Source organism: Phalacrocorax aristotelis, chromosome W (assembly GCF_949628215.1).
Source record: "Phalacrocorax aristotelis chromosome W, bGulAri2.1, whole genome shotgun sequence".
Taxonomy (NCBI): Eukaryota; Metazoa; Chordata; class Aves; order Suliformes; family Phalacrocoracidae; genus Phalacrocorax; species Phalacrocorax aristotelis.
In genome coordinates, this window is record NC_134310.1 from 26,342,144 (window position 1) to 26,367,637 (window position 25,494).

A 25,494-nucleotide genomic window follows, 5' to 3' on the forward strand; every position below is an offset into this window, starting at 1 on the left:
CAGTAGTGGCTGGGCTGCAGCCTGGCTGAGCCAGGCCAACTCCTGCCAACTCCAGCCAGTCGGCAGCAGCTAGGATGTGATGGAGGGGAAGGGGTCTGTACTGCCTAGAGTCCCCCTGCTCTGGGTACAGGAGGGTCTAATAGCTCAAGAGTCCAAGGAAATGAGCTCTGAGCACCGGAGAGCCTGGGGTGGGGGAGACGGTGACTGAGTGGTTCTCTTGTATGAGTGCATCGACCAAAGTGCCACACTGAACATGAGCTGACTTCCCTGTGTGAATGTGTGTGCTGCTGCAGCTCTGCTCCCCTTCCTCTGATACACGTTGCCTTGAGCCCGCCCTTCTATATAAAGACAGCAGCAGCTCCTATCTTTATGCAGGGCGAGAAAAAGTCAATGGGGAAGTGTTTGGCACTTAATGCAGCGTTCACTGCCCAGACATCCATTCCCTGTTTTCTCCAGGTCAGCAGAGAATCAGGAACTGCCACCGCCATGTTCTTGGCAGAGAGCAGCACGTGTACCGCTTTTAAGTGGTTTGCATATCACCAGTGGTACACCACAGTTTGGGAACCCCTGGTATAGTATAATTATATTTCTACAATCACATGACCTCACAGTTTTAAATAATACATAAGCACAAGGGATCAAATTGCGTTTTTAACCTTAACTTTCACATTTCCTGACCTTTGAGTGCTTAGCTGTGCAACCGTAATATTGCATTGAAGTACTCTGAAGCTTTTAATTTCTAGGATGGAGACCAGAAATAGAATAAAGGGGAATTAAAGAGGTGGGTTATAGGATAAAAGAAAATAATGCAAAGCAAGACATAGAAAGGAGAGGGTTTTTGCTTTTTGTTATGTGTAAATACTCCTGGAGTATTGTGTAGGAGGCAGAGTTCAGGAAGAGTGGGTAGGTGATTTAAAAAAATCTACTTCAGTAAAGTCAGAAAAGTTTTCCTGGTATGAAGTTGGTGTAAAGCCAATAAGAAGAAAACCATACATGCATACTGAAATAGGAAAACTGTGTACTTAAACATGGTTTGCTAATTTGGTGTTTGAAAGCTACGGCAGTTAGAATATCTGCATAACTGGTATTAAGGAATAAAGCCCCAAGATTTAAATTCTGTAGCTAGAAATGTGGGGCATCCCAGCCACTGAGAATTGACTGAGGAAGTACTAATATTTCCTTAGCTGCCTAATAGCTGTGAGTATGCATGACTGTGGCTTATTTAGTAGTCTGCTGGTATTGGGAGTGTTTGCCTGCACCTGCTGCCTTATGGTGGGAAAGGGAGTAGGTTTTGTCTGTTCCGCAAAATAAGAAATTTCACTTAAAACAAGCCAGCTCTACTCCTAAAAACTAAACGTGCCCCTACTTCCCTGCCCTCCCCCCCCCCCGAAAAACCCAAAGAAACCCTTTGACTTAAGAGTTCCCAACATTTCTTAAGGGCAAGGAAAGGAGGCTATGGGGTGCAAACTTCTTGAGTGAAACAAGTGGGAGATGCCTGAGGGTGGCTTGAAGCAAGCTGGGGCCTCTTGGGAGGTGCTGCCCATTATCTTCACTGGAGCAATTCTGCACCGATGCCGTGGCGCACTCTTAGTGGAAACCCAGCCTAGCTGAGTTTCAGAGATCGATCCAGGTCCCCTGTGAAGGTGATCATGTAATCTTGCCTTGCAACTGTTCTGTTGCCTACCTATTTCTAAAGATAGTTCCCTATTGATAAAGTAGTTGGAATACTTAACATTTTTTTCCTGGCAGCTGTCAATTTGATTGTCAATTTGAATGGGGAAATATTTCTTTCTGGCGGTTTTGATGTCCATGTAGAAAATATTCATTCTCAGTTGCTTCCCATTCAAGTTAATTTGCTTAATTGAATTGAACTTTTACATGAAATATTGTGCTTTTTATTTGCTAGGTTCTCTCCTATGGGTGTAGATCACATGAGTGGGCTTTCTGGTGTAAATGTTCCAGGAAACGCATCTTCTGGCTGGTGTATCTTCATCTACAACCTTGGTCAAGATGCTGATGAGGGAATCCTCTGGCAGATGTTTGGCCCCTTTGGTGCGGTTACCAATGTGAAAGTTATTCGAGATTTCAACACCAACAAGTGCAAAGGTTTTGGTTTTGTGACCATGACAAACTATGAAGAAGCTGCAATGGCCATAGCAAGTCTTAATGGCTACCGCCTGGGGGACAAAATCTTACAGGTTTCCTTCAAAACCAACAAGTCCCACAAATAACTTGCTCGTGCTTTTTGTATGGAATAGATAATTGAGTGACAGAAGTTGAAACATTTTTGTTAGTGTAAAACTCATATTGCGCCAATTTTCACAAGTGTTTGTCTTAGTCTAAATGAGAAGTGAAAAAAGTTTTATATTCTGGGATGCAACTGACATGTTCAAATGTTTGAAATCCCACAATGTTAGACCAATTTTGCGTTTCTTTAAGTTATTTCATTTAAAACATGTTAAAAATCCCCTGAAATAATAAGTAGATTGCATTAACTAGACCCTCTGGATGGTGGTAAAATTGAAGCATGCTTTCACTTATGAGACTAACATCTGTTCCATTGAATGTTGTCTGCAAAAACTGGAATTTTCTGAAAAATATCAGGCTGAATTAATTAATTTTCTTGGGTTTTATGTTGATGTTTTTCCTACCCATTCCCCTGACCTTCTCTACCCCGGACTCAGTAGTATGGAAGAAAAGTTGAGAAATACTAATGTGTTAGTTGATAGTAAATTGTTTCATCAATTAATATTCATTACTACATATATAGCTGAGGATTAGGCCTCTTAAAGTCAAGGTCTTGTAAGTAGTAGCATGCCAGTATAACTTTTAACACCATTGATGAGGTAAGTTACACTGAGCAGTGGCCGAGTTGTCAAATTCAAAGGTTTTAGAAACATTACTTTTAAAACCCACTTTCTAATAGGAATGGACCAAAGAGTTTCAAAGAAACTCCAGGAGGATTTCAGAGTCAAAATGAAACTCCAGAAAGAGAGTGAATATATGTTGCTACTTTATCAAACTGAATCTCTTCTCTCCAAATATTTAATGCATGGTGCACTACTTACTGGTACATTATAATGCAGCAAGATACTTACTCATTTTCAAAGATCATTATAGTTTGAATTCCTTTGGTAGTTCTATTTTGTAAAGAAAAAACAGTTATAAACATTTGAGCATTGTATTTCTCGCATCCCTTCTAATGAGTGCTAGATTTTTCTATTTTGATAGGATTTTGTTTTGACAACTAGCTTTACTTATTGAACACTCAGCAGAAAAGTACTTACTACTTGCAAGTTAGATATTAACAAAAAACCCTTTGATCTGTAGATTTAAAGATTAATCCCCCAAGTTTTCTGCAGACTGCCTTGAAACTTTGAGTTGTTCTGTTTCTGTTAATTTTCTTTTGCTTTTTTGTGTTTTTGTTTGTTTTTACTTTTGCATTTAAGAACATTAAATTTGATTTTGTTTTGCTCAAATTTTGTTTTGTTTTTTATTTTCTGTTATTTTTTTGCTAAGTATTGCACAAAGTGTCCAGCTTTCAAAGAGCGTTGTTTTAAAGAACTGTAGTTCCTCTTTAAGAGTTTTCTGTTACTCCTTTGACAGATGAGTAGAAGAAAAATGGTTGTGAAACAAGAGCACTACAATAAATCTGTGGCATAGAAACTACGTGCTACAGGCTGGCGTGACCCTGCAGGTGTTCTTTGCTGAAAAGGGCTGCTCTGTCAGGCGAAGGCTGTGTAAGGATATACAGTGCACGACTAGAGACTTGGCCGGGGCAGCTTTCAGGTCTAGTGCTTATGTTCAGTTGCCAGAAGGTAGAGCAAATGTGCAGATGGGGAGAATAGCGGTTTTAGTGCAGTGTCTCCTTTTTTTATGTGAACCTCTACCAGTCCCAAAATTTACCCGCAAATTCCAGAGGCCGTTCCGTGCCGCCTGCTCGTATCGCTCCATCCCGAGCTGACCTTGCCTTGTGCTTGCAATTGTTTCTCTTCTTCCTGCGATAGGATCTGCCATCTTGCGTAGCCCACCGATGTCTGCATCAGCATCTCTGCCTGCTGTCGCTGAAGGGTGGCTGAACTAGCTGCCCGTTGCCATGAGTTATCTTCAGCACCGCCTAGGAAGCACGGTTGCTGGTATTTCTGGAACTGGCTATGGCACACTTAAGGCCGTATAGATAGGCCTTGGCAGGGTGAGCAGCCTCCCACTGGTTTTGAGCTTGTTTGCAGTGAATGTAAGTGGGATTTTTGCTATTAATACAGTTAGCCTTGCCTTTCCTGCCAGTCCGGCTCACTCTACCATCTTTTGAGAAGCTTGATGGTCAGTAAAACAGTGGCTGTGACAAAGCAACCAACCAGCTCCATCCCCACAAAGTGTCCATTCCAGTGTCTGTTCCAGGCGTTTCCACCAATTTATCATTTATCATCATTCATTTATCACTTCAATGAACACTTCAATATACAAGGAGAGATGCAAAAGCATTCGGGGGATTTCTCTCAAGTTAAAGCTGCGTAGTGTGGAGAAGCCCTCTTACTGTGTCCCATCACCTCCAAACCTCACGCTGTCCCGTTCCACAGGAGTGGGTCTGCAGTAGTGTCCAATTTCCTGTCATTCTCTCTTGCCTAATTTCATATAAGATTAATTTTCAGACTAAATGGGAGTTCTGTCTTATCACGGTATTTAGATGGAGGTTCAGACTTCCCATGAATGACACCCTAAATATGACTTGGCATCAGTAGTTGTTACAAGCATGCTGGCCGCTGCAGCTGTACCACAGCACACCGCTGTGTGTTCACTAGCCGTCACCTTTTTTAAAAACTTTTCTTGGTGCTTTTTGGCATCACTTTCTTCTGACTGCTTCCCTATTTTTCCATCTCTCCTTCTTTGCTAAATAAGAAGGAAATGCATGATATTGTTTCAGTAGTGGTATGAAAACATCTCTTTTAGGAATCATCTGATCCCAGATTCCTTTGATCCTTGCTCTGAAAATAGTTACCAGGCAGTTTAGGTGAGGAAAGCACTGCTGCTTGAGTTGGGAAAAGGAGAAAAAGCATCCTACTAAAATATCAAGATCTTAGAACAGAAGTCTGCATCATTCTAACAGTCAATAAGTACTTGGCATAAATAGCTGAAGTCCAGAAAAAATTGTGTATATATTCTTGATGCTTTTGGTCCTAAAAAACAGTCCATGCGTCCTACTAGGAAAGACCAAAAGGAGACTTCTGGAAGTGGAAACTAAATTCTAACAAGTAATCTACCAGCAGTTTTTCTACACAAAGGGTATGAGCAACTGGTTTCCTTGTCACCTCCTCCAGCATACCGAAGCTCTCACTTGAACATACCTGTTCCAAGAGAGGTTTTGGCCTCTTGATCCTCAGGGAGTTTGACAAAACTATGGCTATATTCTGCTTTTTCATCCTTTAATTTGATGAAAGGTAGATGTTTGTTTCAGGTGACTCTTCTCTCAGCCAGTGCTTACAAGATCTTTGTAAAGCCAAAGGCCTGTCTCGAGACAGAGGTCTCCTGCATTTCCCAGGAGATGCAGCAGGCTCACTAAGGTAGGGAATGCAAGAAGGTCTTGATTGCTGCATTAGGGCATGATGGTCCATAAGGGCGATGTGCTACAGAGAGCAGCTGCAGTGGGAATGTTTTGGGGCCCTTTAGAATAAGGTAGAACCCCCAGGTACCTGCTTCTGAAGGATCAGGTATAATTCCTGATGAAAACACAGAGTTACGGCCATGCTGCTATTGCAGGGTCTTCTGTGTAGATATCGAAAAGAATCAAGACATCTCATGACAGCGTATGGTGTTTTGTGCCAGCGTTTCGGAAGGGACCAATGTGGCTCTTGTGAACCTGCAATTTGCGTGACACCATTTCCTATTTACACTTACTTGATCAGTCAGACAAATATGGAGACAAAATGAGAAGTTTATCTGCCTGTGTTGAAAAAGAAAAGGGGAGGGAAGGCTTCTTCATTGATCTCCTGGGGGTCAGGGTAGCTAGCCTCAGAGCTGAAGGCCTGCCAGGCGGGGAATACGAAGGGGAAGACCAGCGATACTGTTACCAGGCTTTGGCTGGGCTCTGTTTTCCAGTGGACCTGCTTGCTTTGTGTCTATAACCCATGTGCTTTCCAAAGAGAGAACTTGTTTGCATGTGAATGCTTAGCATTTCAGCAGAAACTGGCCTTTGCTTCTCAGCTTTTTCCAGTGAGTCACCCTGGATTTTCACTTGACTGGCCGTGAGCTGTCCTGTTGGGAAGGCAGTCTGCAAGTCGGTCACCTTTGAGCCTTGGCTTCTGTGACAATAAAAAGGCTCGCAGTGCGAGGGCAGGATCATATGTCAGGACTTGATCAGCCTTCAGGACTTTGAATGTGAAGCCAATTATCTTTTTCAGGTAATTGTACCAGCTGTTGAATGTCTGGTGTTATTCTAATTATTGCTTTGTGACTTTTAGCTTTAAAATAACTTTGTTTTATCTTGGTATTTCTTTTGAAAGAGAAGCTCTGCTGCCCTTAATTGGTACCTCTCCTTTCCTCCACTTTTTTCAAGTACTTGTATCTGGCACTCCCAAGAAGGCTCTTGCCAGGCCAAGGCATGGCTGCTAAACACTCTTGTTATGGGACTGCTTCCAAAACTGCATGTGAGCAGTCTCTGTTCTTTGCAAGACTGTGGAGTTTCACTCTAAAATGAGACAATGCCTAGTTCAGAGCAAAACTGTCCTGATGGTGGTTGAAGACTGCTGTGAAGATGTTCTGGGCTTTAGTTGTGTTGTAAGAATAAAGAAAAAAAAAATTAAAACAAACCAAAACAAAACCCAGACCAAACAAACAAAAAATTAAAATAAATGAATCAGGTTTTCTTAGTATGTAAAAAATTTGAGTTGTGTCAAAATGAAAATTCCCTGAAGGCTTTATTCAGACTTGGTCTTTTCCATTCTGTTGATTTATTAATAAGTTTTTATTCCTGCTCAGTAATTTACATTTGCTTCCCAGATTTCTGCTATGAATGGAATTCACCCCTTTGCAGAGAGCTAGCCAGAAGCCTAACCACAGTTTAAACCTTCTGTTAACCATTTGCAGATAGTGAAATTTCACAGAAAATGCAGAAAATGAAACTCTAATGTTGCTGTGTACTTTGTGTAAGCTGGCAGAGGCAAGTACATTCCTTCAGATGAGGAGATGGCAACATCAGAAAAGCTGTAAACATGAGCAGAATCAACGGAGCTTAGTGTGCTTAGTTCTCTTGTGATTCCATTTTAGATGGTGTCTGTGTACTAAAGTGTTGAATTTATTTTATTCTTCAAGCTATGCCATCATAAAGTTTGTTTACTTGAGATGCTGTGCTCTGCTCTGCTGTGTAGAAGGAAGGGAACCGAGCCACTGCAGTTAATGTTGCGTCCTGTGCCAAGCTTGTGCCAATCCCTTTGCTTCTGCTTTAGATCTGGGACTGAGAAGGACTTGAGGATCCATCTTTTAGGGTGGAAGGAGAAGTCAGGAAACACCACTGTCCAGAGCAGCGTCCCCATAGTGGTGTGTGTCCATGCATCTTTTTCCTTCCCTCTGGTTGGTTGTGGTTTTTCAGTACATCTGTATTGTGATAGCGTGAAACCCACAGAAAATTCACACAAGTTACTAAAGTAGGACAAATTTCTCACTGCAGTAAGTACTAGTTGGTCAGTTTATGATCACTTGTCCAGATGACCAGAGGGTGTCAGTATGGAGAGGACACCTGTTTCTGCAGGGGCCTTGAAGGTTGGAGTAATGTTGTTTATACAAAACAATTAAAAATCTTAAAAAAAAAAAAATTAAAAAATTGGCGTAGCTACATTTATAGAAAGAATGTTCAGCAGTTAAAACCAAAATGAGGAAATAACTGTAAAGGTGATCCATTATTTTTAATGTCAAGTTTTGGAACTGAATAGTCCCTAAGGTCCTTAAACATTTATTATAATTTTATGTTGCTTTAATGTTCTGGTTAAGGTCAATAAAGTAGAGCTTCTTCAAATATTTCAAGAGAGATTTTTTTCAATGTATTCTAAACTGTAATGACTAAAGTTACTTTTCAAAAAAAAGTGATTTAAAAAAAAAAAACAAACATGGAGAATGTCCCCACGTTTACTTTTTTCACAAAATAAACAGGTCTTATACTAAAATAAACTGTTTATTGAAAGTAGATCCTCTGATATATCTTACCTGCAAAATGCTAGGGTGTTCGGGAGGCTTTTTAACATACAGCTTTTTGTGAGCTGTTGACGGTGATCTCATGGTTCAGCCACACAAGTCAAACACAGAGCCGTTTGCCCTAATGCTACCTCTGTCGAGGTTACCGTATTTTTGACTTCCATAATGAGGAAATTTGTCCTTTTTAACACTGTCAGTGAAGCACCTTATTGTAGCGTTTCTGCTTCTAGGCTCCTAAGGATACCTTTAGGGTGAAGGGACCAAATTCCCATTTAGCATAAGAAAACACAACTCCCTTTGAGCTCCCTCCGTGGAGCTGCACTTGGTTGGGTTCCTTTTTTTTTTCTTCCCCAAGAACTGCATTTGTCACCCTGGGTACTTTAACCTCCGTTATTTGGAAGCAGAAGAGTCTTTGTGGCGTAGGCAAGTTCCTCTGACGTAGCTCTGCACTTCAGTGTTGGATGCTGATCACAATAGAACTGATACGTATGAAGATCAACAGGATAGTGTTTATTTTCTATGTTATTTATACCTCATTGATTTTCTACTGATTAATGTTTAAAACATGGAGTTCGTAAGAAGGGTCATGATCACCTCCCTCTTGCCGCTAAGAGGGGGTACCTGTGACTGAGCGACTTCTCCATGACAGAGCTGGCAGAAATGGAAATTGAAGTTAATTTCTAAAAGTAGCTATTCTTAGATACATCAGGTACAGCCGAATTTTTGTGATTGCCTTTTTTTGTAGTAGTCTTATGTAGTAAAACTAAATGAAACTTTTAAGTGTCGCTTTCTCCTTCTGCATGATTTAAAAACCATTCAAAGCCTTTATGATATCTAAAGCAAAACACAACACCCAGTGAGTGGATTTGACTTTGAATCCTGTCATTGTTTCTGTCAGTCTTGCTGCGGTTATTTGTTATATATCACACTTGGTAAAATATTTGAAAAGGTTGAACTAGAAATATTTTTCTGTTGAGTGGAATTTTCAGCACTTACATTCTTTTCATTGATAGTGATGGAAAATCAGTAACAGCAGAACTGCCACCTGAAACCTGCAAAAATTGCTACTGTGTTCATGGTTTAGAATCTTTTTTCTCATACTATTGTTTTTAAACATTTTTGAGCAACTTTTCAGTGGTACGGCTGAACTTTTTCACTTGGTCATTGAGAAGAAAATGGCTTGAGACATTGGAAACATAAGCGGGGATAAAACTTTATTTGACCAGTAATTTTGAATAATACTGTACTTCTAGTCTTTTTATTGATTTAATTTCCCTTAACTTATGTAATCTTTTGTTTATAAATTAATCTGTTTGTGGGACAGAAGGCTTTATCAATTGTTTTCCATACTGTACAGTATATGGTTAAACATTTTGTATATTTAGTGTGTTTTTAAGTTATTGATTTGTTTTATATCAAATAATTTATTTTTCAGGTACCATTTTCATTTAAACTTTGTTTTTACATGGGTTTATTTTAAATAAAGTATGACACTGCTTTCCAAATGTCTAAAATGAAGTTGAATCCCATTGTGTTATTTTGAAACTACTTATGTAAATTAACATATTTTAGAAATATCTGCAAAAGTGTACCAAGTTCATACTTTGCTTGTGCTTCAGTTCAAGTGCTTGGAAATTTTCTGCAATGATTTTTGAACAATTTGAGAAATTGGAATCTTCATATTGAAACAGTTCAAAAATTTGTTGAATGAAGCAGCAGCTTTGTAGACTATTGTGGATGGAATTATGAGCATTGTTTTCTACACGGTATTTTCCAAATCAAATGAAGCAACACCTAGATCTTTTACGCTAGTGTTAATCCTTAAATGAAGTGATCTGTCAGTAGCGCAAAGGAGTTTTGGAGTTTTGTACTTTTGCCACATGTTCATTACAGTTTTTGTTGAGTACATGTTTGGAACATACTCATGATGTTTTTAAATGGTCCGTGATGAAAGGTGATGTGCTTCGAAATAGAATTAGACTTTTATGTAATTGTTCATACTTTTGTCTTTTTTTTTCCTGCAGGAATTGGATTATTATTGTGCAATTTGGAATTTGACATTTGTTTCAGAAGAATCTGAACTGTGTTCATGAATAGGCTAATCAAGCTTGCTCCACTAAAGATTTTGTTACTTGTAGTCATATTAGAAAGATGGAATTAAAAGAAGGCACACAATTTCCTTTTTATTTTTCAGGGAAAAAAGTTGTTCTCTCCATCTTACAGTCTTCATCCCAATTAAACCAAAACCAAAGCCCAGCTACACTACTACTCAGAAATGTGTATTGAAACTTTTCAAGAGAGCTCTTGAGAACGAGAAATAGTCCATATTCAGGTCAGGCAGGGCACTCTGGTTCCTCTTGGGCACTTGCAGCTCCGAGGCAGGATAGGCACCCTGACGCGACAGCCGTGGCGGAGGTTGTGTAAGTGACCTTTTTAAGGAATGCTCAGAAACCGTGTGCCTTTGGCCAGAAGGAACCTGGATGCTGCTGTTGGCTCTGAACAGACGGTATTCGAGTGTTACTCCCTCTTTCAGCAACACAGATTTCTAAAGTTTTGATAAATTGAAGTCAGCTCCAGCGGCGTTTGAGCAGGTGCCTTGCTGCTGCATTCTGTAGTCGCAAAAATTACCCATCTCTTTCAGAGCTGGGCTAATTATCGTACCTTTGGGGCATTGGCTCTGATTTCTCTGTTATCTTAATGACTTACCTGTGAAAAGGGATGTGAAATAAGAGAAAAAGTGTCGCACGGGTTAATGGGAGGGATAGCCATGCTGTGTCGGCTCAGGCGTCTTGATGCAGTGGAAAATCAGTTTTCCAGTTATTTTTCCCTTGTTATGGAAATTGCTCAGCCCAGCACTGTGCACCAGGTTGGAATTACACTTTGTGCTAAATTGGTAAAGAGCAGAAACGAGTCTTTTCTGTTACTACCAGTATAACAACTGGTTGTTGAATATGCAGCATCTGTTGTAATCGGGAATGCTTAAGCACCAGCGCAGGATTTTAAACCTTTCCTGGGTTTTTCTTTGGATGGAGCTGGGGCGACTTCTCCATTCCTACCCCCGCCACATGCTAGCCCTGTGTGGTTCACTTTGTGCAGGTTCATTCTTCCCACCATCGTATTTTCCAGCTTTTTCTTCTCTGAAAAATTATGAGAGAAAATGTATAGTAACCACCAAAAAGCTTAATAACAAAATACGGCCATGTGAAGTATGGGCCCTGCTCGGAATTGGCTGGTTTTTTGAAAGCAAAACAAAAAGCTTCCTGTAGACCCATTAACCCCCAGGTGGAGGTTCTGTTTTTGCAGAATTCCCTATAAACTCCCTGGCTTTAGATTCTTCCCCCACTTGCTCTGCCATGAGGACTGCTGGGATAGTCTACTGTTGTTTCACCCCCTTCATGTCCAGAGTGCCAGGGGAAGGGAAAAGAGGAGTCAAACTGCACTGATTTCCATCTCGCTGGTACGTCAGGAAACAGTGGAAAAATTTTCATCCTGTCTTATATTTTTCTCTGTATCTCCTACCTTAAAAAAAAAAAAAAACGTGAAAAAATACTAGTATAAGGCATGTCCTCCTGGGTCGTGTTAATGGTGTGCGTAGGTCAGGATTTGGTCTCCAGCAGTGGCAGTAGGAGAAGCTATTTAAGGAAAGCACGGTACGCCTGGCACCATCCCACCATCCCTTCATTCCCCTCGTGCTTCCCCAGCATGCACAGTAGTTGGGTGTCAGAGGGGCCCTGCCTACTCCCATTACATCTCCTCTCCTTTTGCTGCTTGATTTTTGAAGCGACCCTCCGTTTCCTTCAGCTGTCTCCTGCTTGCACCACTTGCTGGCAGCAGGAGATTGGAAAGAAAAGTGGGACGTTTCGGGTGACTTCTTTTATGTGTGCGTTCCCAGTGCAGTTGAATGAAGGTGAATAAATAGTGATATTTTACACTTTGCACTGTGACATAATTTCTTTTTTGAAGTATTATGTATAGAAGCAGTGAATTTATCGAAATGGGAATCTGAACCTAGTTTGTCAGAAGATAACTTCTACTAACATCTCATTGGCAGATATTTTCTTCTTTGCCACAAAATTAATTTGAATAAAATTTGTCACAGTTAAAATACAGATTTTATTTGTTTGAATTCAAAGTATAGCATGTAACGCTTTAAATGTTGAACTTTTCAAAATGGGTTGACTTCTTTCTGCAGAGCTGTAGCTGGAGCGCTTATTAAAGCACATGTTCTCAACTTAAACTAGAACTTACAGGGAGCTTGAATGAGTTTAATAAAAATGAGTTTGGACCTTCCTGTGTTCTTTGAGTAGATATCAGTGGTCCTCTTAAACTTACTTTAACTGAAATTCTGTTTGAATGTGTTGGAACAGATTCTGCCCCCAAGTCCAGACCGTGCGTGCTACAGAGAGCGAGCGTAAAGGAGAGCAAAGCAGAAATTGTTTGGCTTAGGAGCAGTGTTGAGTCAGTATAAACAGTGCTGAGCTGCTGCCTTCTCGTAGACCTCAGTAGGCTCCAGCTCAGGTATCATGGAAGGAAGGTGCACTCGCGCGTTCAGGATTTCAGGGCTATATTGCAGCCTACGAACGGCGATGGTAAGTAAGCTTGTGCTCCTCTGGAGTTGTGGCACAACTGGGCTTGGCTCAGTCAAACAGACTTGCAAAATCTGAGGTGAAACACTTTTGTGACCATGTATCCTACTTCACCTTTCTGTCTCAGAGTTGTTCCTCTGTTTTGCATTTTTCAAGAGATGCAGTGTGCATATACATTTATGTCTATACACACATGTAATACCTGTATGTGTGTATTAAAATGTATGTAGACTGTATTCGCGGTTTGTTTAGACTGCGTTTATGTATCTGTTAATTGTAGGTATTAGCGTTGTGCATCTGCTGTATATGCACATGGACACTATTTCACGTGCCTACACACTATAAAGTAATTAATATAAAGATGTATAGCTTTAAAAATCCAAGTTTATATAAAACTTTAGAGTTACAAGGTATCGTTAGTCCAGTAAAGCTATGGAAGTTTTAGAAAATTAATCTTCAGCTGGGTAAAAACCTCCAAATTTTTCTAAACTTCCTTTTGAAATAACTCTAGAGAACGGCCACATCTATGTATTGTATCTTAACATCTCTCCACAGTGGTCCTGTAACACAGAGTATCACTGCTTTTCAGGGAGCACCTCCTGTTCATTTCTCCCTGTGAGACAAAATGCTGTCACTTCTCTGGGAGTCGGCAACTTCTGAAATTATTTTCATATTGTTTTAAGCCACCTTTAATACATTTCCCCCCCCCCCTTGCTGTTTTTACCATATTTCATGGGCCTTAATATTTTAATCCTTTCTTACTGCAGGAATGGAGGAAGGAAGACAATTCAGCTTCAAGAAGGATTGTGATTCTAGTGAAATGGCAGTGACTGACTGCGTATGCCGTGGCGCACAGCGCAATTGCCCGGGGTGCACCGCCGGGCCCTGCTCCCCCCATCCCTATCCCTGGATTCCAGGATGCACGTCCTGGCTGCTTGTGCTAGCTTAGATAAAACATATTGAAGCCTTGCCCAAGTGTCTTAAGTGCTTCTTTTCTGAACGAGGCAAAGTTAAGATGTGAGGTACAACACGCTTTGATGTCTCTGCCTTGTTCAGTCAGGCAGCTGGGTTATAAGGACTTGCACCAGTTGTCTCCTTCCTGGGCAGCCGTGTCTCCAGCGTGTGGTTGTTCCTGGGGAGTGTTTTGGCTGTCGTGATTTGTATCTTAGGTCACTTGAACACAGTAATTCCCAAAGGCAGTGCAAGAGATGCAGCGCAAGATGGAGCTTGTTTTGCAGCTTTGTGCTTTCCTCCCTGTCTCAGCGTGCTGCATGCTCAGCTGGGCAGCTTTGAGCCTCGTGTGCTGTTGGACGCCGGTGGCCTTGATGAAGGAATGTTTGCCCTGAATTGGTCCTCTCCAAGTTCCTATCACAAATACGGACCTTGCAGAGGAACAGCTCTGACATCCACTGCGCGGAATCTGGTTTCCCAGTTCCTTTGTCAGCATGCGTTCTAGGTTTGGGTGAGGGAATAAAGGAAGCTGGTCACACCCAAGAAAGAAAAGGGAAAAGGACAGACATTTTGTTTAATTGGTGAGATTAAGGTGGGCTGATGTGATTTGTGAAAGGCTCCTTCTGCAAAGAACAGCCCAGTGACAGTCTCGTAGCTGCTGGGTATTAAACGCAGGGAGAGGGAGGTCTCTCCGTGCAGGGGCGTTGCGGCGCTCTGTGCTGGGGCGAGGCGGGCACTCCTTTGGATGGACAGCGGACTCAGGGAAGAAGGTGGGCATCATCTAATCCTAAGCAAACTTTTTGTCACGCAAGATAAAGGAGGAGAAGAGGTCTGACACCCTAACATGAGCAAAGGTGAAACGTTTCTGCTCGGAAATGTTTTAGTCTGGTAGTACACGTGCTAGGTGGGATCGTCTCCCCTGCTGGCTGGTGCTGCTGCTGGGCTGAGACCTGTCCATCTCCTTGTCCTTACTGGAGCTCACTGAAGGAGAAACTCCTTACAACGCTGCCATTTCATGCTGTCGGCGCTCAGATCTGAGTGAAAGCTTGTTAGGTTATTAAAATGATGTGATATGGCTTCAGAAATGTTTTTGTATTGTGAGAGAATTTTAGATATTCAGGTCCTAAAAAGAACTCCCAATAACAATAATCAAATGTCATTGTAGACATAAATAAGACCCCAAAGGTGAGTCGTAGGTATGGTTTCAGGTGATGGTGTCACTATAAATGCTCCAGTCTCCAGGATCTTGTACCAACCCTCCACCATCATCTTACTTGTCCTGATAAAACTGTTGGTAGGACTTATTTAAATGAAAGATAAGCCTCACCCATGGTTACATTAGCCCTGGGTCAGTTCTTGGATCTGTTTTCCGTGCAGTCTCACGGGGATGTGTGTACCAGCACCGCCGAAGGGTAGTTACAGGGTGGGATCAAACAGCTGAGCTTGGGGCTGCTACAGTGGCCCTGCGTCAAAAGGTGCACTTGACCATGCTTTGGGTGCTGGGTGTCAGCTGGGTGATGGAACCAGAGGAACTAACTACTCAGGGAAACCAGCTAGGCTATGAGGTGGACTGCACGGACCTGCAGGACAGTTGGAGTTGCTTCAAGTGCAAAATGGAGGTGGGGGAAGACCGGTGAGCAACAGAATCAGTGTAAAAGATCAGGGAGTGAAGGAGTTGTTCACGATGCCGTGAGGTGGGATAGAGGCCTCGTTTGCAGCCAAGGTGAGAGTGTGGTGTACTTGGCAGAAGAAGGGTGGGTGACGAGAGCAAGCAACTGTGCTAGTGGGTGCAGACCAGAGACACTAACGTGTTCTAATGTGTGAGTGCATCGTGAGCGCTGGAGTTGCGGTAGTAAATGTATTAACTTGTCAGTCCTGGTGGTATCTTATGAGAGGAAAATGGCAAATAACAGGCAAATTAGGGGAATGTGGCACGGGCACGTACAAACCCATTAATCTGATGGCTGCGGTACACAATATGTTTCAATAGACAGGGCATTTGTCCCTGCAAAGCGCTAAACCTAGGGAATGAAGCCTCTTCCGAGGGGCTGTGCGCTGAGGAGGCTTGAGCCCACCAAGGTGTAGCCTATTCTAAAGCTGTATACTTCAAATTTTGAATAACAGGTTTAAAGATCCAGAGGTAAATGAAATACTTCAAAGCCATTTTGTCAGAGATTGTCACAAATTTTATCACACTCATTAGCTGGGTGGGTTTCTTTGAGAAGTTCTTTATAAATAAATAAATTTCACAAATATATAAAATGGAGTAACTCCCATTGCCTGGACTCTTGTAAAGCTTTTGATATGGTGTTGCATAACACTAAATAAACTCAGGTAATCACAAATACAGGAAATGTAAGGTGGGAGTCGCTTTAAAGAAGAACAGCGGCAGGGAAGGTTAAACAGGAGAATTTCAGCTGCGGGGACACCATTGAATTTCTCAGCTCTTTGGGATGCATTTTTAGCATTTACTTATGTTGAAATATCCCTTATGTGCTACGAAATCCTCAGGTGCAAATTGCCGAGAGATGCTGTAGCTCTTCCCTAACTTCCCCCTCCCCCACCCCTCTCCAGTGTTTCTTGAGTATGAGGAGAGATTCTGGAGAGGCATGAGAAGTATAAGTGTTCTTGCACAGGGCAAGGCTCTGACGTGATGAAGAGGAGGGCACGGACGTGCCCATTTGGGACCGGGGTGCATGGAACTACGGCCGGCGATAACGTGGATGTGGGGCACTTCTGTGAAGGGGAAGCTTTGGGTGTAAATTGTTCGGGGACCTGTAGGAGTGGGAGAGTCCATGTGATGAGTCCGGCGGGCTCAGTCGTGGCATCTTGTGGCACAGGACTGAAGCTCTCAGAAGATGGTAGCGTGAGGGGGTCAGTTCACCCCTGCCGTGTCTGTCCTGTGGCTGGGACATGCACGAGGCTGGGAACGAGGAAATCGTTCTGGGACAGGATTCGGCAGTCTGCTGTCCACCTCGTCACGTGTTCTTTTATGAAAATCTAGTGGAAGGCTGTTGATGAGAACTGGGAAATCTCGATGCATCTGACTGGTGGGGTTTGTCGCGTGGGTTACATGGGAGCGTCGGAGTGGCGCGCTGGTAATGTGTCTCTTCTGAACAGGCTGGCGTCAGCCCTCGCAGAGGAGCTTTTTGGATGTCCTGTTCCCAGGTGCAGCACGTGACAGTGCCATCGAGCTCTTCTCGCTTACGAGGCAATAGCTAGAAAGGCCCAAGCCTTTTGACGTCCTGTTCGTTTTGAACTGAACCGTCCTGCTTTTCTTACCCTGTCAGTGAACCAGCTGAGGTGGTTTTGGGCTGGGGCTGGGGCTCGAGAGGAAGTGAAGGTGTGTAGGTTGAGGATGCAGTGAAATGAGTTCTGCGTGCACAGAAACCTATTGAAGTGCCAAAATTTCAACTTCAGGCAGTTTAACACCTCTCTGAAGTGAAGTTAGTGATGGCATTGCAGTGGTAACGGGCACTGCTGTCTGCTGTCCAGAGCCAGCCAAGGAGTTGAGGTGCCTGTTGTTGAATTAATATCATTCTCCGAATTATCTTTGTAATACCTGGTTCAAGCAGGTATTCCTAATTGAGCTGCAGATTAAAACCAGCTGGAGGCTGTATCTGGTGAGGAATGCAGAGGCTTGCTTAGCTAAACACGCGACTTGCTGCGTGGGGCTGCTGGGGCTGGCAGGCGCTCGGTCGTACAGCCCTGTACAGCCCAAGACCTGCTCACCAGAGGCGTTTTGTTCTCTGCCCATGACTCGTCGCCATAGCTGGGTCGGCAGAGGTGCCTCAGCCTGGATTCTTCGTTACAGAGTAGGGTGTTGTTACGAGACTGCTGGAGTTTCTTGTCGCCAACCCCAGCCCGGCTCAGAGTAGCTGCAATCACGTGGCCATCGCACCATCAGCGGTGTGCGTTCTTGGTGGGTTTGAAGGTGCTGTGGTCCTCTTATGACTTCCCGTTTTGTTGCTGGTGGTGTTTTTCCCCCTCCCCTTGCTGTGACCCTAGATAAAACACATTATTGCTATTTGATTACTTTAAGTCTGATGGCTGTCACAGTTAATCTCTTTGTATAATGATGGTGAGTGGTAGTCGTAAATCCAGCTGTCAGGGCATTCCAGGCGCCTTTGTATCTCTGCTGTTTTTCAAATAAAAGTGTTTTCTGCAGAAGCATAAATGCTATGCCTCTCTAATTCCTCGCTGGGCTGCACCTTGTTACGCTAGCAAGAGCATATAGAAACTCAGAAAATCCAGAACGTCAAACAGAGCCAAGGTTTATTCTTTGGATTGCACTGTTTCTTAAGGAGATTGTCTCACTTTTACATGTTTTCGTAAAATAAGGCTGCCTCTATGAACTTCGCTTCCGTTTTATTAGGCCCCTTGCTCAGCTTCCAGAAGTTGATGCTGTAGTTCTGAAAGCCAAGACTGTAGAGCATAAGATTTTGGGGTGGGGGGGTGGGGGCATTTAACATTTTTATTAAAACGAGAATCCATGCAAATGAAGAAATAATCTTCAAATTCTTTGAATTAAGAAATACGAAGATACCACTTGTAAGTTAGAAAGCGGTAGAACTTACGAGCTTGCATAACTGAAATGTTGAGCACTTTTGTGCGTTTTGAGTAATTCTACATGTTCATAGACTAGTTCTGTTGTGGTTTGGTTTTTGGTTTTTTTTACTTCACTTTAATTCCATTCTGGAGAAGTTTTGGTCAATAAGGAGGTTATATGTTTAAGTCAGTGACATCTGAGAGCTGTAAGCAGGGGTCAGCTAAAGCATATACTTTGGTTTTGAGTCTGGGCTTTACAGGGCGGTCGTGCTCTTTCACCTGTGAGTTTGAATAGCAAAGTAATGTCAGAGGCTCTTACCTTAATTTTACATTTGCTACCAGGGTCTCCTTATGTAGTACAGGCCAAGCCACTTGGATTCTTCTCATTTCCTCTGTTTCTGACATGTTAGATATTACAATCTGATTTTTTTCCTACCTTCCAGAGTTGGGGTGTGGGTTAATTGTTACAACCTCATTAGTACTTTGAACTTAATCTTTTAGTTCAGGTAGGGGTTGGTAATTAGAATAACACGCAGCTGAGGAAGTTATCCCCAGACTGCTAAGCCAGCGCATACAGCTCTGGTGCCTGTGTTCGTCCCGTTCCCAGCCTCCGTCTTCTGTAGGCGGGGGGAGCAAAGGCACCTTCGGCCTCTCCCGTAAGGTATTATTTTCAGTAGCTGCCTCCGGAGATGGGGAGCAGCGCGCTGCCGCTCAGTCGCGTTGATCTCACTGGTGCACTGGACATTCCCTGTGGGGATGTGCTAAAGAGAAGCAGTCAGCAGCCCGGAGCTTCTGCTTACATATCGGGAGGTGAGAAAAGAGTGTCCTGGGAGAGCACCTCTTCTGTTGGGCCTTACGTAAAGAGCTGTGTGTTCGGATGCTTTGAGGAAGGGATGGGGGAAGGAAGAGGGGAGGTTGTTGTTTCGTGTCTGCCTGTTCATGGGGGTTTCACGCCTTTCTCTGTACATCTGGTCTGGTGCTGTTGAGGCAGGAGCTGGCAGACTGAGAGTGCCCCGGTACAGCTGCTTGAGGAGCTCCTGGTGTTCAACCCTGAGCAGCGTGACTCGGCCGGCTGCATCTGTCGTCCGATGCCCTGCCGTGTCACAGCCACGAGGCCTGCCTTGGCTCCTGCGCCCTGAGCTGCTGCTTTTGCTAGGTCATGAGGTGAAGGGGGAAAGGGAGGTTCTACGGTGCAGATTCAGAACGTGAAATTATTCCAGTCCATAGGTGGACGAACATTCTTACTAGTTCCTTGATTGTACTTTTTTGCACCTGGTTGAAAAAGCGAGGGTGTGAATGAGTACAAAGAGAGATTTGTGCTTTTGTAACTCCAGTTGAGAGCAAGTGAGTAATTGTACTTGCAAAGGATACGTATGAATGTTTTATTTCCTACTTAAGACTTCATGTACAGGAAATGCAAATTGGTGCTCGGGTTGGATGAAGGCATGATCTTGAAGACCAGCTAATCTGAATACCAGATGACTGGATGCGGGAATCCTCTCAGGAGGAATTGCCAATATATGAGCAGAGGAAGCTAACAATTAAAGGTCAGGACTGGCGTTTTGTTGACATTAGGAGGAGAATCGTGAGGAATTTAGCCTGACTGGAGCTGTGAGATGAGCAGCGGATGTCTGCCAGGCTGTCAGTGCAAAGAGCGTTTGTTCTGTCTGTCTCCAATGATTGCAGCCTGTCAAAGCAAGCAACTAGGATTTTGCGTTTGGAGGGCAGACAAAAAGACAGCAAGATGGAGTTAAGATGTCTCGAGACAAGACAGTATTCTGAAGGTGGGGGTCATGATGCTGCTGTTACTAATACTTTAGCACCAGAACGTGGTGCTAAATCATCTTTGCAGATGATTGAAGACTTCAGGAATATTGAAAGGGAAACGAGGAGAATGGCCAAATACCCATGTGGTTGTGGTTCTGCTCAAGGAAGGACAGTGTGTAGAAGATCTCTGAGGTGAGACGGCCAGGTAAGTGAAGCAGCAAGTTTTGGGTTGGGTGTAATGCTTCAGCCCTATCGTTCATTCTTGTCTGTGTCGAGCTGTGGTTTGGGTAGTCCATGTCTCAAAACCAAAGCCAAAATCTGGTCTTACAGAGTTTGAAGACTCATTATTCTAAAAATAAGTATCTCTGCTCAAACTTCTAATTCAGAGTGGTTTTCACCTTACTGACTCAAACAATTAAAAATCTTAGCACCCAGTCCGAGCCCGTCAGTGAGAGACTTCAGAAGATAATTAATCTGCTCCTAAGATACATGAGATTGTAAAGGCGCCTGTCTCTTGCTGTTGACCGCAGGGGATTTCGTTTGCGTAGCCTAAATGAGGTTCATAACTTCTAGGAACGGTAAGTGTATGCGGCACACCCGGGCACCAGGATTTTCGCGCTTGCACAAGACGAGCTGACTCATGACAGGGATTTTGGAGCATCTTAACTGTGGGATGTTTCGGCTTCCTCCCTACACTGAGAACCTAGGGGCTTGCAAACGGAGAATGGTGAATCCAGTGAGATGCAAGCCGGTGCAGAATCACCCCGGCTGGTCGAGATCCAAGCTAATGAGTCCGTAAGGAGGTGTCTCTGCATGGTGCTGTGTGCTTGGGTGAGGACTAGCGCGCTCTGCCGGGTGCCTGCTTCGCTCTGCGTGGTGCTGGTGGTGATCTGAACATAAATCCTGGGTGCCCAACAAAGTTGCAGGTGCAGTTGAACGCTGCATAAATAATCTATAAAGTAAACCTGAACTGAGGTGAAACAGTTTGCAGAAGATACTATGAATGGAGGTGTTGCCGTGCCAGGTCATACATCCTTGGTAGGATCCGCTGAATTATTTCTGGGGGGAGTAACTGGTGGGTCATGGGGTGAGGAGCACACAGGAGCCTGCAGTAGGGACTGAAATGATTTATTCAGATTTTCTGGAAAGTTTTTTTATCACATCAGCAAAATAGACATTCCGTAAGGAAATAATAAATACATACAGTGACTCAGAAGGCAAGCAGCAGAGACAGACAACTCCCAGCACACAGGAGGTATTTACTCCTTAAAGGAGCATTTAGCGTAGGTTACGTGCAGCTAATTTAAAAAAAAAAAAAAGTAGTTGAGCCATGTGTATCGCTTAGAGCTGCGTTGGAAATCTGATTTTACAGAGAAACCCAGTGTTTTAATAGATTTAAATAAAGACCCTCAAACCTTTGTGGAATGGAATTTTCAAAAAGTTATTCTAGAAAATTTGCACGGAGTAATTTTGAAACCAAGAGTATTTTAAATTAAAAAATGGGAGGTTTGGGCTATTTTTCACATGTGATATTTTGATTTTGCCACATGCTACAATATTGAGTATTTTGTTCTTTTTTTTCAGTTTCAGTAAAACACAAGCCAAGATACGTTTTTATTTAAAAGACAGGAAGGTAGCAGCGCTCTCTACTGACTGTAGATACAATTTCAAATGTTACCGCACTACGCTGCTGCTATGGTCCCTCTATAAATCCTAAAAAGATGTAAAAAAATCAAAGTGAAAGTCCCTGATCAAAACTCATCGCTTTTACAAATTCAGGTATGTAGAAATAATTCATGCTCTGGAAGACATCTCATAGCACAGGAAGGAACCTGTTCTTTAAGACGAAGGCAACTTAATAATGGACTGTAGAGACAAGCTGGTGCCGCTTGTGTAAAGCTTACACTCGGGCTCAAGGGTCAGTTTGGTGCAGATTCGTTTAAGCTTAGTGTTTATGGTGGATGCCATCCTGAAATTCACCAGAACCTTTGGGGAAACGTTGTTCCCTGATCAAAGCTTGTATGGCCAAATAGATGGGTTTTCTGCAGGTACTTGGGAGGGGCCCTAAAGCTGAGGCTGCTTCTACTTTTTCTTTTGTTTAATAACCACACAAAGCCCATTAGTATCTTTCAGGGAGGTTCTAGTTTACAGAAGTAACTTTCTGTGATGGATTTCTCGGTGGAAATAACACTTGTGTTAACAACCAAGTTCCTTTCCCCTTTTGCTCTCCAACTTTATCAGGATATTACACAAGCCATAATATGGAGAACATCTATATCACAATGTCAGATGAGATTTTTGTATTTGTAAGGAAAACAAGGATTTCCAAGGGAGAAACTTAGTATTGGAGCTTGTGTTCTTTCTGAACAGCAGATTTCAGTGTCTGTTCGGTAGGTGTGCCTTGCGCTGCGAGTGTGGCCTCCAGTTGCATGGAAATACAACAAACAGATTTACGCTTCCATTGCTGGAATGGAGAGAGGCACCTTTTTTTTTTTCCTTACAGGTATCTGGGAGAATAGCCTAAAATACTATGAAGGTGCAGTGGATCAGTTGGTAGGATTTAATCATATTTGACCTTTTTTGAGCCTGGATAGGTAGTTTTCAATTTGCTGAGCAAGATGCCTTGATTTGCCTGGTGTGGAGCAACATGACTTTGCCTCCCTCTGCTCCTGGTGCTCCTGAATGTAGTTGGGACAGAATAGAACTCCTTCAGAGGATGCCCAGTGACTTTGTCCAGACTCTGGTACTTTTGTCTTCCAGAAATCTCTTCTGGAAATCTCTTATTCCTCAACCACTGACAAGTTTTCGTTATTCTGTATATATCAGGTTGTGCTGACATTTGAGGGTTAGATGGGTGCCCGTCTGCTTCCAGTTTTGGCAAACCGAGGCTGCTGTTCCCTGCTGATCAGCAGGTACAAACTGGTGTCAGTGGTCCCTGGCAGCAGATTATTGAAAATACAAGTGGGGTTAGGATGGTGCCATCCCAAGGACATCAGGTGAGGCAGTGGATGCCTCAGTAGCGCTTAATGCAGGCACTCAGTAAATCTGGTGCTTTAACTTTTCCACAATTTCTTTTTCCCGTTAAAAGGTATTGAGCTGCCTCTTCTTTGCCTGTTTGCAGCGCTGGAGAAGATGGACTGTCCTTGCTGCCTTTGGCTTTTCACATCAATAATGATGGCTTCACTTCTTCCCAGACCACAGACAGACTTTCAGAAGCATTTTAATTTTTTATTTCCTTGTTTTATCCTGTTAGAGGGCAGAGTGACCACAGCCCAGTTTTGAGACGGCTGAGTGGTTAAAGCTCCTTCCTGTCCATGACATAAGGGACGAGGCTGTACTACTTCTGACACTCCACCTTTTTTTTTAACCATAATAGAACCTACACGCTTGCTGCTGATTTCACAAACCAAAACTTCTCTGCTAAAATGGATGTCACCAGACGCGAGGAGACGTTACCAACACTTGAAAAACCACAGTACTTGCAACTCCTGAAGCAAGCTGTGCAGAGCTGTGTTTCTTTCAACAGCTCTAGGTTTATTCCTGAGTTACAATATTCAGTTTTGTCAGTGGTAGTTTGTTCTTTCCCTTGCAGTGAGCTTGAGGATGCACTGGTTTAAGTCGTTACTAGTAGGACTGCAGCCTCTGGAGGCAGGGGAGAAAGTCCTGCTGCTGTGCTGCAGGTAGAGCGCTGTGCCGGGAGTCGTCACCCGGATGCGCATCCTGCATCCCACCAGTGGCCTAAGAAACCTCTGTCGTGGACATTCAGTCCTGTCTTATTGCAGGATTAAGATGTTGTGATGTCCAGCACTCATTAGTGAGAGGGGAATGTGCGTGAAAAGCAGGATTCATCTGGGCTGCCTTTTGGTGCTGGTTGGCTGGACTCGGGCAGCCAGCATGGGACGTGGACCCTTCCAGGCCCAGTTACTGCCCCGTAAAGCAGCCAGACAGGTCTGATGAATTATCCTTTTAATCTTGCCCATCTTAAATGACTGCCTTGGAACAACATGCTTCAAAAGCTCACGTTCCCCAGCTGTAGCTTGGGGGCCCTGGATAACTGGTGCAGGCAGACGCTGGCACAGGGGCGAGGGGTCCTCGCAGCCCTGCCCAAGCTGGGGGCTGCCTGGAGCATCCCCAGCGTCTCCCCGTGGGGGTTTCTGTGTGCCTGAGCGTGCTCCGGGCAGGGAGTGACAGCCTGCAGCTGTGAGGTTTGCAAAACCCTTAGCAGGCAGTGGTGCCAGACACGGATGTGTGAGACGCATCCAGCTGATAATAAATGACATGGGGAGGGAGGGGTGACCTGGGGTGCTGCAGAGGTCTCCCGTTTGAAATGGGATTGTTTTTGAAATGTCACTATTTTTCTTTTTGCAAAATAAAGACATAGAAGATATTAAGACATAACTGCTCCTACTGAAGAACAGTTGGATGGTCATGTTTAAGAAAGTATGAGAAATAAACCAATCTCAGAAGAAGGGGAAAGAAAGGCTAAAGTTAACAGCAGTACCTCAAGCTTACCTTGACAGCGATTCTGATGCTTTGAAGGCTTTTGGAAGTTAACAGGGAGAAGACTAGGTTTTGTGCAAAAGCTGGTTTATGAGATTTAATAACTTTGTCTTTTCATTTGGCAAAAATGGAATTACTGTATCTTCTAAATTAAAAAAGATTTTAAAACCCCTGACTCCAGCACGAAGGATTATGCTCAGGAAATTTTTTTTTAATGTGCAATTGGAGAATGGTTGAGTGATGTTAGTGGGGGCTTAAGCTGCTTCATGAGTCTTAGCGCTGTGGCAGTAAAGCCGAAGCAAGAGGGAGAGATGGGGTGAGATGGCGTTTTGAGAGAGAAATTAATTCAGCGGCATGAATCATTGATGTAAAAGGCTTTTGTGGAGAAGGCTGCCCTGGGAAGCCTGGGTTTTAAGGCTGTAATTGGAATTTGAACTTAGGGACAGATCCTTAGCTGGGAAAATCAACGTGGTTGTGATTGGGCCAGGTCAGTTAGCTTCACTGTAATCAAACAGCCAGTAAAAGCTGTGTACAGCTGGTCCTTCCATCCCTGCGGTTAAAATGAATCTCACTGTCCATGCTGAGAGTGGAACCAGCTGCCCTGTCTTTGTGCAATGGCTGGGAAATCCAGTTATGTCCAACTTGGATTTTGAGCTCTAGACAAAATTTGCTTAATCTTAGTTTTTAGATGAGAACCTAGTAGTAATAATAAAAAAAGCAATGACTTTTAAAAAAATAATTTCTGTAATAAAGAAAATGAAACCTTACCGAGTGCAGCCTGGCCAGCAGATAGGGGCCGCTGACCTAAGGTGCCAGATTTTTGTCCCGTCTCTACTGCTTTCTCATCTAGTCCAGTGCCAGTTTTCTAAATCCTGCTCACCTCCCTAACCTTTGCAAAGAACAGAGCTTGAAAAAATGGGAGGCATAAAACCTTCAAATCCCAGCTGCCTCGGACGGTCGG

General features: G+C 43.3%; 1 protein-coding gene across 6 annotated transcripts in view; it reads left to right on the forward strand.

Moving 5' to 3' along the window:
• Positions 1 to 3,479, forward strand: part of ELAVL1 (ELAV like RNA binding protein 1) — a 46,249-nt gene extending 42,770 nt beyond the window's left edge. For 3 of the 6 annotated variants that reach the window (XM_075077798.1, XM_075077794.1, XM_075077793.1), the window contains 2 exons: positions 457 to 570; positions 1,907 to 3,479. In XM_075077798.1, coding sequence (XP_074933899.1) covers positions 457 to 570; positions 1,907 to 2,231 — 439 coding nt within the window. In that variant the 3' untranslated portion in view covers positions 2,232 to 3,479. The remainder of the gene's footprint in view (positions 1 to 456; positions 571 to 1,906) is intronic. The other 3 variants (XM_075077795.1, XM_075077796.1, XM_075077797.1) reach the window with 1 other exon arrangement.
• Positions 3,480 to 25,494: the final 22,015 nt, after the last annotated feature.